The sequence below is a fragment of the Lampetra fluviatilis genome, chromosome 6, assembly GCF_964198595.1.
Source record: "Lampetra fluviatilis chromosome 6, kcLamFluv1.1, whole genome shotgun sequence".
Lineage (NCBI taxonomy): Eukaryota > Metazoa > Chordata > Hyperoartia > Petromyzontiformes > Petromyzontidae > Lampetra > Lampetra fluviatilis.
In genome coordinates, this window is record NC_136280.1 from 18,638,913 (window position 1) to 18,656,665 (window position 17,753).

At 45.5% G+C, this 17,753-nt stretch overlaps 1 protein-coding gene across 1 annotated transcript; it reads left to right on the forward strand.

The window, feature by feature from the left end:
* The first annotated feature begins 369 nt into the window (after positions 1-369).
* LOC144932968 (zonadhesin-like) lies at positions 370-17,050 on the forward strand. Its single transcript, XM_078857370.1, has 11 exons — positions 370-546; positions 1,229-1,403; positions 1,629-1,737; positions 5,999-6,096; positions 6,252-6,428; positions 6,611-6,813; positions 8,029-8,173; positions 12,021-12,217; positions 13,495-13,593; positions 15,246-16,305; positions 16,992-17,050. The coding sequence occupies exons 1-11, from the start codon at positions 370-372 to the stop codon at positions 17,048-17,050; spliced, it is 2,499 nt and encodes an 832-aa protein (XP_078713496.1).
* The last annotated feature ends 703 nt before the right edge of the window (positions 17,051-17,753 follow it).

The following is a 17,753-nucleotide window of genomic DNA, read 5'->3' on the forward strand; positions in this document are numbered from 1 at the left end:
AATTCCATTTGTTTATAGATACTTTTTATTTAACACTACAGTGAATGCTATTGCCTACCACTCGTTACTGTAGGGATGATGCGAACCCATTACATTAAGCATACACGAATAGAAAAACATACATTTTTACAAACACGATTCAATGTGTATATTGTTGAGCATAAGGATCACATTGATCGATGTTTCGAACCACCCCTTCGGGATAATTAAAATGGCTGCACGGGTAAGTTGGTCATCACTTTGGAGAGAATGGGAGAATGGTCACCGGGAAGTGAACATAAAATTCTAAAATCTCTTTCAGTCACTACAAGATGCGTGATACAGGGAGACCCACATTACATGACGTTTGATGGACTCTATTACGACTTCATGGGCGCATGCATCTACACAACAGCCAAGCTGTGCAACATCTCCTCCTCCCTGCCCCACTTCAACGTGGAGACGAAAAACGACCGCCGTGGCTCTACAAGCGTGTCTTATGTCCGAGATGTTCACGTGGACGTGTACGGACACAGGGTCACCTTGTCTTTACAGCACGCCCTCCTGGTTAGTATTACACCTCGTGTTAGCGCCGAGATTATAGTAACAAATGAGTTAAATGTAAAATACCATTATGCATACACATTGTGTGGACTCAAGCAGAGGTGATGGAACAAACTAATATTGGGGAGGACAGACGAGACGAGCATAAGTGGAAGTGGGTGTGGCAGGCCTGGATTTAGCTTGAGCCTGGTTAGCATTTTGATGGGTGACCCATAGGGATTGCCAGGTGCTGTAGGCATGGCACTGTGAGGTGGCCAATAGATGGCAGGTCCGTTTCTCTGGTTTCCTTATTTATATAACTGTTCAAACATCTCAACGCAGGATCCTCCGAAACTAAAAGATGAATCAAGGTTGTTTTTGATAAATAATTTCCATTAATATATTTAGAATTATTAATAGATGAGAGAGACAAGGAATCCAGCCTCAAAAGTAATGTGAGGTTTTGTGTTAATCGAATGTGGCTTGATGTGATTTGGCTTCAATTATACACAAATTCTCAATAAGAGAATAGGGTACAATACTTAGGTCTCGAAAGCCCAATTCTTGAGCAGAAGTCATGAAAATACTTTTTTACCAGAAATAATCAAACGTATATTAAACCAAAGACCACTGGGATATACAAGCATTATAAAGGGGAATCATTATTTGCTTAACGCTTGAATCACTCATGTGCTATGATCTACAGTTGGATGGGGAGCGGGTGACGCCCCCACTGGTGTTACCGGGGATGCACGTGTCTCTGAGCGGCTCATACCTCGTGCTCATGACCAACTTCAGCCTCACGGTTCGATTCGATGGGAACCATCAAGTGGAGGTGTCTGTACCAATGGAGTACGCTGGGCAGCTCTGTGGACTCTGCGGTGAGACCCTGCCCTGAAGATGTCGTTATTATTTTGTTACATGAAAATTTGACAAAGTACTTTGTGCAACCGGTGTGATGAATCCATGAGAAATCTCTCGTTGAAAATCCAGCTGTTCCTAGTACAGCTTCCAGCATTGGCATGAGCAAGGAATTACAGGGCTGTACCTTTATTATTTACCCATTTGTTTTATGGATCATGTGAATTTAGTCTTCTTTTCAACAGGAAACTTTAATGGTGATGCTGGGGATGACTACCTAATGTCGGATGGGATGGTAGCTGCTTCCTCAACTGAGCTGGGAAGTAGCTGGATATCAGACAATAGCTCTGCTGAGTAAGTGATCACTTGCCCATTATTCACACAAGCATTTCCATCACACGCAGCATTCCAATCACACGGCATTTCATTTACACAGCATTCCGATCACTCACAACATTCTGAGAACTCACTGTATTCCAATCACACACAAGCATTCCAATCACACTAACAGCACCAACAGCGGCAGCAGTAGCTACAACAACGGCAACAACAGTAGCAACAGTCGCAACAATAGCAACAACAGCAGTAAGAACAAGACTAGCAGCAACAACAAGAACAGCAGCAACAACAGTAACAAAAACAATAACAACAACAGCAGCAACAACAGCAACAACAAGAACAACAACACCTTGCGATGGCGACGCTGCGACTGCTTCTGCTGCTTCTGCTGCTGCCCGGCTGTCTGCGGCTGGGCCCTGCTCTCGCGGGACTCCGGCTAAGTGAGCTGAGCGGTCTGGTAAAGTGATGCCTCCACTCCTTCCTGGAGAATGGGGGGCATACCGGGAACTTCTCTTGGCTTGGATCGAAAAACCAGTTCCATTTCACCAAAACGTTGCCGATACTGCGATGGAACTCGCCAGCAGACTCGGCCCAGCATCCAACGTGCAGAAGGCAGTGCTGATTGGCTGAATTTTACACTTCAAGCGACTCGAATTCTGCTCCCACTGTGCTACGATCGTCTGTGGAAATGCTGACCACTACCCGACCGTTTTAGTCACTTGTTGTAATGCCTCACACATGGTTGTGCTGCAGATCTGGTCAGTTCTTCTTTTTGCCCTACATCCACACGATCATGGAAAAGAGCAGCTTCATCACCATAATGCTGCTGATGTTGGGTATCGAGCCAAACCTCGGACCAGGGCTCCTCAATTTTGGATTTGTCATTGCACGCTCAAAAGTCAACAAGACGGTGCTGATCCACGATCTTATCAACAATTGTGGAATCGACAATATTGGCCTTTTGCGAAACCTGGGTATATGACGACTCACCGGACGTAATTAAGCGTGAGGCTGCACCTAACGGATATGTTATTGTACATCAGCACCGTCGTGGGAAGCCTGGCACCAGAAACCCGCATGGTGGTGGGATCGCTCTGATTCACCATGAAGACATCTGCGTGAAAGTTCTGAGCGACTAATGAACAACCACATTATTCCAGCTGCTGCTTGTGAAAATAACAAACAGCATACTGGGGCTTAAGTTCGTTGTCATCTATCGACCGCCGTTTTCACTACTGTGGAAATTCTTTCCCGAGCTTTCTGGTCTGCTGGAGTGTGGATCACTTGGCTCTCGCTAGAGTCGCTACATCATCTGTGGTGAGCTGAACTGTCCCGGACCGACTGGTTATTGTGGTAAAATCAACAGCTAGTGATCTTGCTAAGAGTCACAGTTTAACCCAGCACGTTAGCAGCGAAACATAACTGGGAAAATATACCAGATAACATCTTCACATCTGCCAATGCCGTAACTGTGACCTAAAGTGTTATTGAAGACATGGGTATTTCAGATCACAGTCTCGTGACTGGATCACGATGCTTTCCATCACGAGATCTGGTCATCATCGGTATGTCTAAATCCTGCATCGATGGTCGATTAATTTGCAGCTCAATTTAAAAATGTCATCACTGCTGTTCTTGATAAACTCTTGCCCATCTGAACAAGCACAAAGAGAACGGGGAAAGCGCACAGTAACTTGCTATCACCAGAGGCGATCGCTGCAAAGCAGACAATGAGTGGGCTGGAGCATCTTTGGAACAAAATTGGTTTTGAAACTGTCTGACTCACTTACAGAGCAGCCTGCAGATCTGACAACCGACTTATTATTGAGTCTCACAGATCGTTCTATGCTCTGTGAGTCAATGAGTTGGCTCTTGACCCCTGTGCTCTGTGACGCATCGTGAAGGGTCCTGCTGTACTTCAACCACCCATAAACTAGTCAACCTAGTATGTGCACAGTACTTGCGACATTCTTCAGCAATAAAATAGTGACGATCAAGATGGCAGTTTATAACTTGAAGACAACGCATTCTCCTGGTCTGCCATCTCAGTTTCATCAACCTAGAACCAATGCAGAACTCGAGACCCTGGCACCAACGTGGATGGCAGAGGTGTTGATGTTCATCACACAGCTGCCAAATAATATTTTGCACTCAACTACATCCACATGTTGATTCTCAAATCATGCTTGGACGTGCCTGCGACATTTATTGACCAACTGGCAAATCTTTCTTTGAGCAAGGGCTGTTTCCCAGACTGGTTCAAAATGGCACAGGTAACACCGCGCCTGAAAAAAAAGTTGTCTAGAGCCATAGTGACCCTGCAAACTATCGCCCGATCTCAAACCTGAGTACAATTTAAAATGCGCCTATGTCTGAAGAGGTTACTTCCCTCCGTCGCTGCGAGGGGCAGATTCAACCCATTGCAGTAGGCATACCAGAAGTTCCACAGCACTGATACAGCTTTGCTAAAGATCACTGATGACCTCTACAAGATCATTGATGACCGGTGTGCTGCAGCGTTGGTTGACCTTGATCTCTCAGCCACCTTTGTCACCATCGACTATGACATACTCATCGGGTTGCTATGGTAAAAGTTCGATGTATTGGGTATGGCACTGGGGTGGATTGAGTCATACATACATGGTCGATCATTGTTCGTCAAGCTGGGTAACGAACAGTCGTCGCCTATGCCATGTCTATTTGGCGTACCACAGTGGTCCATCCTCAGACTCTTCCTATTTTCAACATACGTCTCTCCGATCGCTGATGTCACCTCATCTTATGACATCAAGTTCCATCAATATGCTGATGATACGCAATTGTACACTGCAGTGAAGTCAAAGATTCCACGTGAGCTGTGCATGTGTAGATTGTATGAAACAAAATACTGCTTAATCCAGAAAGAGAGGAGGTTCTGCGGGTTGGCACTCAAGCTCAGGGGAAACAAATGTGGGAGGATGAGGTATGGCGGTCGCAGACTTCAGGATTCAGTTTTCTGCTTATCTAAAGTGCCTTGGCACCATACTCGACCAGAATATGCCGTTTGATCACCACGTGCAAAATATTGTTAGGTCCTACAATCTGCATATGAAGGCTCTATGACACATTCTAACACGATTGAATCGTGACACAAACAACACGGGTGGCGTGTATTACAATATCGACAAGGCTTGATTATTGCAATTCACTACTCTATGGGACGTCCGGAAAACACATTACCAAACTGCAGCGTGTATAAAATAATTTGGCATGTGTTGTGATGGGTACTGCAAGATTAAATTATGTCTGTCCAGTGCTCACTGAGCTGCATTGGCTTCCGATTGCTGAACGATACATTATAATGTTGTACTTATTATACACACAAAGTGCTTGTTACAAATTAACCACAATACCTTGCTGATCTCGCTAAGGAGAATAAACCATCTTGCAAACTCCAGTCATTCACACAGTTGCTTTTGGCCAACCATTTAGAAAGACAGTCACTGTATCACACGCTTTCAGATCCGTTTTTGCGGCCTTCTTGAACAGTCTTCCGATATTAGGAAGCCACTGGAGCTACGCACTTTTAAATATATATTGAAAACTAATTCATTTCGAAATGCTTTTTAGGAATAGTTTTCTGTCCTTCCCCCGCACCTCTGATTAGAATGGTTGGCTGCATATGGTGCGAAAGTAATTTCAGCGTACATTTTCATCTGAAATCGTGTTCATCAATGGAGCACTTTTTGTTAATTTAATGTTTTACTGGAGAGTTTTGTAAGTGGTAATTATCAGCAAATCTAATTTCCCGTTTTTTATGATAATGTTTTTACACCAGTCTGTCATTCAAATTGTGTGGCATTAGAAGACTGCCAAATGCATGTCACGGTGTAATTTATGCCCATGGATAAAGCCGACCATTCAATCTCACCCTCTGTTGTGGAATACCATGGAGTTTATGGATCTTGAATTGCGTCTTACCTCGACCCTAGCCTCACCTACATTGATTCATTCCCCCTGTAGACTCAGGCACAGCCAAATTTCCTGCACAGGTTGTGAAAATATCTTCTTAGGTTTTTTCGGTAAAGTCAAAATATCCCTGTGTGGATTGCAGTTTGTGGAATTGAAAACATCCATCATTCAGGTGGGGTGGATTGATGGCCAAATTAATTAGAAGATTTGTGTCCCATGTCTCTGATTCAGTTCGAAGAAGTCCAAGGTACTCCTGGAGACAATGCAAATATGATGAACGGAATTATGTTGATGTAGTAAGAGTTTGTTTTTGTTTTATTTGTAGCTGCGTCATTGACTTTGAGCCTCCAGTTCCCTGTGATGCAGGAGAACAGGCTAAGTTTGAATCGGAGGAATTTTGTGGAAAGATACATGATGTCAATGGTAAGTTCATTCTGTTCTGAATATTGAATCCTTCATTTCCTTTTCAACATTAAACAACTTTGTTTCAATTAACATTCCCTAATAACATATATGTTGATGATTTTGGTTACAAATGCTGTTGTGATGTAACTGATATTCATGTTGCTTGTGAACAGGAGCATTCCAAGAATGCTATGCAGTGGTCAATCCAGAGCAATTCTTCATCACCTGCGTTCTTGACCAGTGCTGGATGGATGGGAACGAGCAGTTCCTCTGTGCCTCCATGCAGACCTACGCTGACCAGTGTGCCCAGCATGGGGTCATCGTCATGTGGAGGAACGACACCTTCTGCCGTGAGTGCACATCTGTCTGAGCTTTAATCCGTAACACATCACATTGCATGAGACTGGGCCTTGTTTTTATTTTGTGGAAGCACAATGTACATCTGTGTGGTTTGTTCATTTGTATAGCTGCTTGCAGTTGTGTATCCCCATTGTAATTGATCTCTGAGTATGTTTATCATTTGTGTTGACAGCGCTCGAATGCCCAGCAGACAGCCACTATGAGAGCTGTGCCCCATCATGCCCAGCCACGTGCAGCAATGTGACCCTCCCAGGTGCCTGCCAGCAGCCCTGTGGGGAGGGCTGTGTCTGTGACGAGGGTTTTGTCCTCTCAGGAGACAAGTGTGTCCCTCAGGATCAGTGTGGCTGCATGGACCACAACGACTTCTATCACCCAGTGGGTTAACCCTTCACATCATGTTTCTACGACAACATTTTACTTGAAAATCTCAATAATCAATGAGTATATTTTTGGGTATAATCAAGTTTCAGATTAAATTAACAATGGTGCCCTATTGGCCAATATTATAGCTTATGCATTATATACATTGTATTTTACCATTGACACTCATAATGCATTTCAAACCATAGAGAGTGTTTTGTCATTGTTCATTGAAAGAGTGATCCAGAATCCAAGTAAAAATCAGCAAATTCTTCTCTATGATAACAATCCAATACTTTGGATCAAACCACCCATATCAAAATGTATGTTGAACAACCTCTATCATCTAAAGCCACGCCAGTTTAATTTAAACAGGATGGGTGTCATTTACCCAATTCAACTGGGTTATTATCTCCATTAAGCAGTGGTAGATTAGATGTAATTGGGAAGAGGCTCTAGGCTTCAACTTTCGATTGTGTTGCAGCTTCAACTCCCCATGCATCCTAGCGCTACCATCCTCTTGCAAACTCCATCCATTCCTGATTTCTAAATTAAATCGTCATCTTCATCAGCGGTGATCTTTGCATGACTGGAGGAAGGCCACCTCAAGATGCCACCACATCTTAATGCTGCAAATTACCACAATCCATCTTTCTGTGCACACCAGCTGATCTCACTCCTCAGTCTTATCGGTAGTCTTCCTCTCATATTTGATGACGTTAATACAATCATATTCATCATGTAAATTAAGAGAAATGAGCCTCAGAAAATTGTTGAAGAGCTTAACAAGGAAACTGCAAAGTTGTACTGAAGATAAATACGAGAAAAACTAAAGCCATATCAACAAGTTTGTTGAAAAAAATCTAAGGGACACAGGTGGAAAATATTTAAACGAGCATGTGTGATGAGTATGTGTGACACGACTGCTGGACCGGCCCACTATCCTTAACTCACTTTTGTGGCTGCATTGTGTGATTTGAAATCTATCAATGTTATTAAGAGTAAACAAATGCACTGCCTTTAATATGTTGAATCTGTACACTCATGTATCGGCTTCATTCTCAGATAGCTTGTCAAATGATATAGCAATACTTTACTGGATTTGTTATATGGAAATGAGTATGTTTGTGCCGTCTAAAAAATATTACTTCTATAACATAATCATCATGTGCAATTGTTTTGCTGTAAATAACATCCAGGATTCCCAACATTCATGTGTTTTTTTTGTAGCTTGGGGACAGCTGGTTTGCAACACAGAACTGCAGTCTGCATTGCTCCTGTGGCGCTGCTGGAGGCGTGGTCTGTGAGCCCTGGCAGTGTGGAGCCTCAGAGAACTGCAGTGTGCAGAACGGCATTTTCGGATGCCACAACGTTGGTAAGCTTTCACTTAATTTAGTGTCTCGATATGAATGTGGATTGTACACATCCAGAATGCGCGTGTTGTATTTTAATTTACCATCCCGTTGGTCTCCCCGGCTGCAAAAAGTCCCCAGTGTAAAATTCTATTTGGCTCACAGTCCTAGTGTTGGCCCATTAGGTTATTGGTTGTCCACAGAAATAAAGATTGCTGCTGCGCTTGATACAGTTTTGCTCAGAGATCGTAGACATGAAGCAGGATCATTAAGTTATTCCACTGTTAGAGCATGTGGCCTTAATACAAAACATAATCAGGTAGTCTACAGGGGACTTTACCGAAAGAACCAAAGAGTATTGATTCCTGCAGTTACGAAAGCTTAAAATCAGGATTGATGTCACCATCCCGGTAAAGCAGGTTTGATTCCAGATTGTATTTACGTTGAGAAGTTAATTAGGTTTGCTAAGCCTGCAATGACCACCGATGTTCTAATAATTCAGGTGTATACAGTAAGGTCTCAGAATACGCGGGCTCAAGAGTACGCGGAATCGCTCATACGCGACCGACGCCGCTTCATACTTAACACTTGCGACTCGACACTGTCGCGACACACACGGGGTGGGAAGTGAAGAGTCAAATCGCTCCCAGCCATCACGCCAACGTGGATTTGACGGCGTCTAACTGAAGTGCCTGCGCAAGAACCGAGTCCTAAACAAATATCATGTTCGATCTGACCTGATTGCTTCCAATGATTAGTGAATCATTAACTGTACAGTACTGCACTTTAACAAAAATGTATGTACATTTATATACATTTTATATATCCTCATATTTTATATATACACTCGTTTCGGAGAAACGAGGGTTAGGTGCACGGAACCTAACCCTCGCCGCATACTCTGAGACCTTACTCTTTCTTGATGCCGTGCAAGTCATCTGCAGCAATGAATATGCTGTGTATGTTTCTCTCCACAGCCGTTGACACAACTCCATCCACCATTCCCCAAACGATTCCCCCATTACATCTTGGTAAGATGCTATTTATTACATATTGGTCAATACATGTTGCATGAAAACTATATATTTTTGTGCATATTTAACAACTTTGCTGACATTTATTCTCAATACATTTTATATTAAATAAGAAATGAAGGCTAATGTCAAGAGTTTGGTCTATAATCTTAAATTAAGTGACAGTGAATAAAGGCTTCAAATGCTACCCTGCATCTTCTCAACACATGTCCAAACCATCTAAGTCTGCTAAAGCTCTAACATCTTCATTCCACCTCCTTTCACTTGTGAGAATAAAATACAGGTCTTAAAACCAATTCCTATATTTAAGCTTTCCTTAGTGGCGTGCACAATAAGCTATTCAATCCGGCGAAATTATGCATTTCTTGGCAACTGATTGTGTTATTGTGTGTGGGTTTGTGGCCGATGTTTTTTCATTGTGTTACATTACAGGTGTGCACTGGACGCAGTGGTTTGATCACGACAACCCCCATGAGATTGGTGACTTTGAGACAGTGAAAACACTCAGAGAGGAATATCCTCAACAAATCTGCTCCAATCCCATTATAATAGAGGTGTGTATTAAGCTGGTGGAAAATATTTCAATGACATTTTTTTTTAAAGGACATGAATGTTATTTATTTGTATACGAACATATGTACGCACATTTTGCCGAAAATAGGCTAGGACACTGGATGGAATTCTTGCTGAGGCGACTGGGCAAGTTTTCTACAGTAACTCAACATATGGATTTCAGTGTTTTAACCACCTCCAAGTGGACGGAAAATGTCATGACTATAAAGTCCGCTTCCTGTGTTGGGACTATGGTGAGTTCTGGAACATCTGGGCATTCTATGGTGGATACAGAATTTTAGAGAAATGCTAACATGTATAACATAATTAGTATTGCATTGCATGGATTAATGTGTGCATACATGGATTAATGTGTGCATACAATATTCTTAGTGTGGACGTGGCTGTGTTAATGTGTGGCTAAATCATAATGGCAGATAATGTATACTTCTACATTGTGCAATGGATGTTTGCAGGCATGATTTATGTTTGTGCAAGCCCATCACTTCCTGGGTTTTTATTTTGGTATTTTATAGTGTATAAACATGGACAATACTACTTTTGTTCAAAAATTGGTGTGGCTGACCAACAACTGCACATGTTACGGAAAATTGTGATGCCAAAATTTTAAACAATTGTTATCAGTCTTGATTTGAAGTTTTCGTGACTGCAAGAATTCATACTCTTTGGTTCTTTCGGTAAAGTCATGTAGAAAGAAAAATAAATAATAGATCACAACGTTTTGATCGCAACAAAGAGCATCGTCTTCAGGTGAGAGAGAGAAACAAGCCGAAAAAGAAAGAAAGAAAAAAGATGAGAAAGTGTTAACTGTTGTGTTAGCCGACTCTCTGAGTTGCATTACATTTCTAAGTTTGCTAAGTTTTATTTCTCATCTTAGTTTCTTTCTTTTTCGGCTTGTTTCTCTCTCTCACCTGAAGACGATTGCTTGTTGTTGTGATTGAAACGTCGTGATCTATTATTTATTTTTCTTTCTACGTGACTCTACCGAAAGAACCAAAGAGTATAATTTATATCGGATTCACCATATTTAACGATGTCGTTAAGATGTATATGCACAATATATTTATAATGCTGTTTCATAACAGATGGACACTGGACACAGTGGTTTGATCGTGACAGCCCAACTGAGGATGGAGATTTTGAAACACTGCAGTGGCTGAGACATGAATATCCTGATCAGATATGCCCCCGTCCTGTTGAAATAGAGGTGAGTGTTAAGATATTGCAACAGTTGTTATGATCTTATTTTGTAAAGACAGCTGATGTCTATTTCTAACTGAAATATTCACGTACAAACAGGTTATGACACTGGATGGAGTACCAGTTGAGCTGACAGCAGAAGTTACCTTCAGCAACGCAACATATGGATTCGAGTGTTTTAACCACCTCCAGGCGAATAATCAGTGCCATGACTACCAAGTTCGTTTTCTATGTGGGAAAAGGGGTGAGTATTGAAGACCTGTTATTCGTAGTAAAACATTAAAGGCTTCATATTAAGCACAATTGCCTAGCTAACTAAGAGTTTCAAAGATATATCATCATGTGCTGCATATGTTGTTTGTAACAGACACATTTTTTACTTTTCCAGACGATCTTTTGGGAAACAATTGCCCAAGCTCTTTGGACTGGGCTGTGTGTATATATGTTGAACTTCTTTCACTAATCGTAATAAAGCCATGGGCCTTCTTACAATGGCATCGGAATGTTCAAAATTAGAGGTGCAATTGTTAAAATATGACTCGACCCACAGATTTAACATAGAAAAGTGTAGTTATATTTATTATTTTATTGTTTCCCTTCTACGTGACTTTACCGAAAGAACCAAGAATATGAATCCCTGCAGTCACGAAAGCTTTAAATAAAAATGTATACCAAGTAGTATGGGGTAAACAAACAATACGTTTTAAACATTGCTTGTATAGTTTTTACTTTTATTGTTTTTTTTACAGACATCACTGCAGCTCCGTCCGGAGCTCCATCATCTGGTAATCAGAGACTACACAGCACAATACCATGTATTTATTCTCACATAATTCCAGTGTAAATATACAATATCGCATTGTCAAAATAAACAAACTAAACATTTATATTTGGACATCATTTTACATCTTCTAGATAAATGAAGGTGCAAACAAAAAAAAATGAACGTTAATTTATATACAGCCCAAATAACAGAGACAAAACTGTGATGAAAACGAATAGTTAAAATGGTGGCATGGACGGTCACCGTGAAGTGAACGGGAAATTTGTGAATTTCTTTCAGTAGCTGCAAGATGCTTGGTGACGGGAGACCCACATTACACGACATTTGATGGGCTCTTTTACGACTTCATGGGCGCGTGCATCTACACAACAGCCAAGCTGTGCAACATCTACTCCTCCCTGCCCCACTTCAACGTGGAGACGAAAAACCAGCGCGCCAGCCCAAGCATATCTGTGCTCCAAGATGTTTATGTGGACGTATACGGACACAGGATAACCATGACTGCACGGGACACCCTACTGGTTAGTATTACACCTCATGATAGCACTGAGGTTTAAAGCATCAGTAATATGTGACTGGTTCTTTTGGTAAAGTCACGTAGGTATAAAATAAAATAAAATTAAAATAAATCACGACGTTTCGATTGCAACACAAGCAATCATCATCAGGTGGGAAAACCACAGCAATAATTTTTTTTTGCCAAGTTAATTGCATCCCCAGCGTTTGGCATTGCTGCTGCATTGGCATTGTTGCTTCATTGGCATTGTTGCTGCAGTGGCGTTGTTGTTGCATCCTCCCCCCGCGCATCCTCAGCTCTCTCAGCCTCCCACTTCCAGTCCCGCCCACTTCCCCCCCTCTCTTACCTATATAACCTCTTACCCACTTCAGCAAAACATTTTCTTGCTGTGGTTTTCCCACCTGATGATGATTGCTTGTGTTGCAATCGAAACGTCGTGATTTATTTTTATTTTATACCTACGTGACTTTACCGAAAGAACCAGAGAGTATGGATTCCTGCAGTCACGAAAGCTTCAAATCTAGTAATATGTGAGTTAAATGTTACATTATTAGCCTATTAGTTTGAGCTAGTGTAACAGACGGTGCAATTATACATCCACGTTGTGTTGACGCATGCAGAGGCTAATAGGAGGCACCAACCTAAGCCGAGTGTATATTCCACCACCAATTCATCTGTTATTTCTGCATTCTCACTTAACTCGCTGGTGCTTGGCTTCTAAGAAAAGAATGCAACATTTTCCTGGTTGTAATTCCCTACTGCCCACAATGGCAGTTCCTCCAAATATGATCTCACAGGCTGGAAATGGCAAATTGCGGCAACATCTTCATGATAACAGTAATTAGTAAACATCCTTAGACCATCATCTCCGGATGCTCAGGAACCCGGTTTATATTAAGGTGGCTGCCTGAATCTGAATTGAGCATCTCAGCAGAGGTGTCTTTTTAGATGTGCCCTCTTAACTTGAGTCCAACCTTCACCATTAAATGAATGTGAGCCTTTGTGTTAATTGAAGGTGGCTTCATACGATTCTGCCACTTACTGCATGAACTGTACACAAATGCTCAACAATGTGGTACTCGGGTAATCTCAATTTTTAATTAGCAGTAATTAAAGACCATTAACCAACCAATAATAAATCTAAATTTATATTTAGACTCCTGAGATGTACAAGCATTATTATCAAAGGAAATCATTTCCTTAACACTTGAATCACTCATATGCTATAATCTACAGTTGGATGGGGAGCGGGTGACACCCCCACTGGTGTTGCCGGGGATGCACGTGTCTCTGAGCGGCTCATACCTTGTGCTCATGACCAACTTCAGCCTCACGGTTCGGCTCGGTTGGAATAATCAAGTGGAGGTGTCTGTACCAATGGATTACGCTGGGCAGCTCTGTGGACTCTGCGGTGAGACTATGATCAAAATGTTCATGAGCATTATTGAAACCTGACTTGCGGTAGCATCAGTTACTAGATGAAACATTCCCCTTCAAATTGAAATTAATTGAGAATGGAAAGGTTGGTAGTGAATCCTATAGTTCATCAGCTTGTGATATGAACCTTATGGCGGTACCCCGGGGTACCATAGTACCCCGGCTCTCGCATAATGTCCGTGGTGCAGTCATTATTAGTCTGTTAATAGTCGGCGTTGTGGCAATCGACTCATCTCGACGAGCTGTGCACGATGCACTATTCAAAGTTGAAATTCTTCTGTACAACTGTAGTGACTGTGATTGTCACTGTGTGGTGCCGGGCTTACAAAGCCACGGCGGATAATGTCTTGGCATTACGTGTCGCCCGCTTACTGGGCATAGTACCAGCCCTAGCGAAGCTTGGGTGAGCGTTGGTTAGCGCAGAGGCACCGCGTACAGTGTGCGGTGTGGGCTCCGGGTGAAGGAGCGGGAGGGAGTGTCAGCCAGCCAGGGTTACGTTGGGGCATGATACACTGGTTGACCTGCCGACACGTGACCGGAAGATATTGGAGGGTGGCAACATGAGCATTCAACACCCAAGTGTAGGTTGTGTTATGTTACGTTGATTTATTGAATGAATAGTGTTGCTCCCAAGGTAACGTCTGCGACTCAGTTGGACTCACTACACAACTGTTAAATGATGGGTGCTTCATCGGCCAACGAGATAAGCTAGAACCACTGGGATATAGATTTTAATCTAGGTTACAGCCACTTATCATTTAATTGGGTTATCAAGTGCATTTGATTGTCTAAGCCCAGTCACCAATGACTATATATGTGTAGAGGTGTTACGGAGGGCTTAACAATCACACTGGGCGTGGTTATGCCCATACGCCGAGAGGCGCTTACATCGACGTCCGCACCGTTCAGCCTGGGGGGCTGACACGGAGCTGGGATCCCCCACGGCCCCACCCCTCAGTGGGGGAGCTGCTATATAAGGCGGTGAGCCGGAGGGCTCGGGGTTCAGTGTTCAGCCTTAACCAGTGAAGCAAGAAGACCTGCTAGATAGGCCCTGGGACTCCCCTGGCTCGCTGTCCTTCTCAGGACCGACCAGGGCAAGCCAGTGGCGTGGCCCCGAGAGCCCAGAGCCGATGCTCTTGTAAGAGCCGGTCTGGGGACTCAGGGTGCCGTAATCCCAGCTTAACCAGGGCTGGGTTAGCTAGCCTCCCCTAGCCCAGTAGTGGAGGACCTAGGAGTAGGCTAGCTGTGACATAGAGTGTTGATCTCCCAGTTATACGGGTGAAGGGGCCGATACCCCTTCAAGTGTTGTACATCTCGGCCTGTTATGTACTTTGTGCTTAATAAATAAGTGTGCCTCCAACTACATCGTCCAAGTCTCCTGGAATCTACTACAACTGGCGTCAGAAGTGGTCTTCTAAGGATGGATAACAAGACGGACGGCTCGTACCAGGGAACCGGGGGAGGAGGAAACCTCGGCCGACTCAGAGCCCGAGATTGCGGAGGGCGAATCCGAGCAACCGGGGCCGAGTCCATCCACACCGCAACGGCAGGACGGATGGGGACCGTCGGCTGATGGACTACGGCTGGCTCACTCCCGCCTGGCGGAGCTACTCTACGCAGCAGCCGCCACGTTGGAGGAAATTACTCGCCTGGGGGCTGGAGGAGCGGCACGGGGCGATGACGGACGACACGTGGCGCCGGTTCCCGCCATTTCTACGGGCCTGGAAGTCGGATTTGCTGCCATCAGTTCAGTGGGTGCTGAGGGCGGGGCCGGGCTACGTCAGGCGACCGACTCTCGCCAACCAGGAACCGCCACGTCATCAATGGCGGCCAGCGTGTCACCAGAAGAGCAACCGCCGATGCCACCCGCCCTTCCCGCCAAAACTGTACGGAGTGGCGGGAACGACGGGGCGCGATCTTCAACTGCGGACGCCGCGTTACAGCAGCGATTACCACCTCTCAAGGAGTTCGTGGGGAAAGACGGTGACTGGGGAGGCTTCCAAAGGCGCTTCCTCGCTCACCAAGAAATGGCACAATGGACGGATGACGAGGCGCTACGCGCGCTACCGGCGATGCTCGACAGTGACGCCCTCGCTACCCTCACCTCGGCGCCAAGAGCGAAGCGCGCCATGCTGCAAATGGCGCTTCAACTCCTGTCTGCAGTCTATGGACCACCTTCGGACTGCAGGCAGCTGTTCTACGATCGCCAGCGGGGCGCCAAGGAATCGCCTTCGGCATACCGCACAGCTCTCCTGGCCCTAGCGAAGGCGGCTTTCCCTCGGATGGACGAGGAAGGGGTGGATTCCATGGTGGCAGAGAAGATACTGCTGTTGGCGGACGATTTGGACATTGTCGTCTTGGCGCAAGACGACACGGAGATGTGTTCCCTGCCAGCCGCGCGGCACATCCACGCTAACTTGCTTTCCCAGCGTCGCAAGGCCAGCAAGGCGGCGGCCGGGCATACCATGGCTGCAACCACCCTCCCATCGGAAGAGGTCTGCGCTGTGGATCGCCCGATGGAGTGGAGAGCCGGGGGACGACCGGCTCGGGACGGACCGAGCCGCCGGGATCAGCCCAAGCCGTCTGGGGCGCTCACGCGCTGCTACAACTGTGGCCTCCGGGGCCATGTGGCTTTGGGATGCCGGGCTCCTCGACAGCGCGGGGCGACACCTTGGCCGGACGTCGCGCCTCTACCCAAGCCTCACCAGCAAACTCCGGCGAGTCGTGGCACCCCACATGTTTGGCCTACGCACACACCTATGACACACTCACGCACTGCAACGAACGGGGGTCAAACATTGCCTGTCGTCGCGCCGAAACGTACCACAGTGGGGAGTGCGTTCCAACCGGGCCAGTGGTCCGAGTTGGCCCATCGTGTTGTTGCCACGTCGTCGGGGTCGTCGGTCGTTGTGGGGCATTTTGATGGGGTTGAGGTGCGGGTCTTAGTTGATACGGGAGCATCGGCAACTATTGTGTCCGATTTGATTTATAACATTCTCCCCGTTCAAAGCCGTCCTTTGCTCCCCGTTGATGTTCCATGCTACGCTGCTAACGGGGGCTCGCTGGGCATTATCGGACAGATCTGCGTGCAAATTTGTATTGGGGACATAAAATTATCCGGCCCCATATTGGTCTCCTCCTCGCTGGCGGTTCCGTGCCTGTTGCGGACGGATTTCTTGGCCAAAATGCCGATTCGTATCTTGGTCGACCAGGGTTGCATCGAACTCCCGTCGGGCCGACGTATGATGTTTTTGTCCTCTCCCGCTACTGTCCGTACGGCATTTGCGACGGTACAGGCGCTGGTGGCGAGGACGGTACGCGTACCGCCGGGAGCTCAGATGCTCGTGCCTCTTAGGCTGCGGCGACCATTTGCCCAGGGCGTTGGGGATCGGGGGGTTCTGTTGGGACCATCTAGGGCCGGGGTCAACGGACCCGATATGATAGCGGCCCAGACCATTGTAAAAGCAGACGGGGATCCCTTCATCGCGGTCCTCAATGTGGGATCGTGAACGGCTGTGGTTCCTCAAGGGACCGTGCTTGCGCATGCGACGCCGGTACCCTGTGAGGAACCGGTTATTGGTCAGGTGAGCGCCGCACCGCCGGCGCGACCGCATTCGGACCGTGACGAGGGGTGGCTGGATGCGCTTTGTGCGGGATCATCGGACCTGTCAGACTTACAGCGTGAGAGGCTTCGAATCCTCCTGCGCGAGTTTTCCGACGTTTTTAGTCAAAACAAATACGATATTGGGTGTACTAAACTGCTGCGACACCATATTGACACGGGTGACAGCGCGCCAATCCACCAGAATCCTTTTCTGTTGAGTCCCGCCGAAAAGGATCATGTCAAATCGGCCGTAGACGACATGCTGGCTGCGGATATTATATCTCCTTCTACCAGCCCTTGGGGTGCGCCGTCTTGGTTAAAAAACACTACGGCTCATTGCAGTTTTGTGTCGATTTTCGTCGCCTGAACAAGATTTCTGTAGCCGACGCATACCCGCTTCCTCGGATGGATGAATCGCTTGATGCCCTGGCAGGGGCGCGGTTCTTCTCCACAT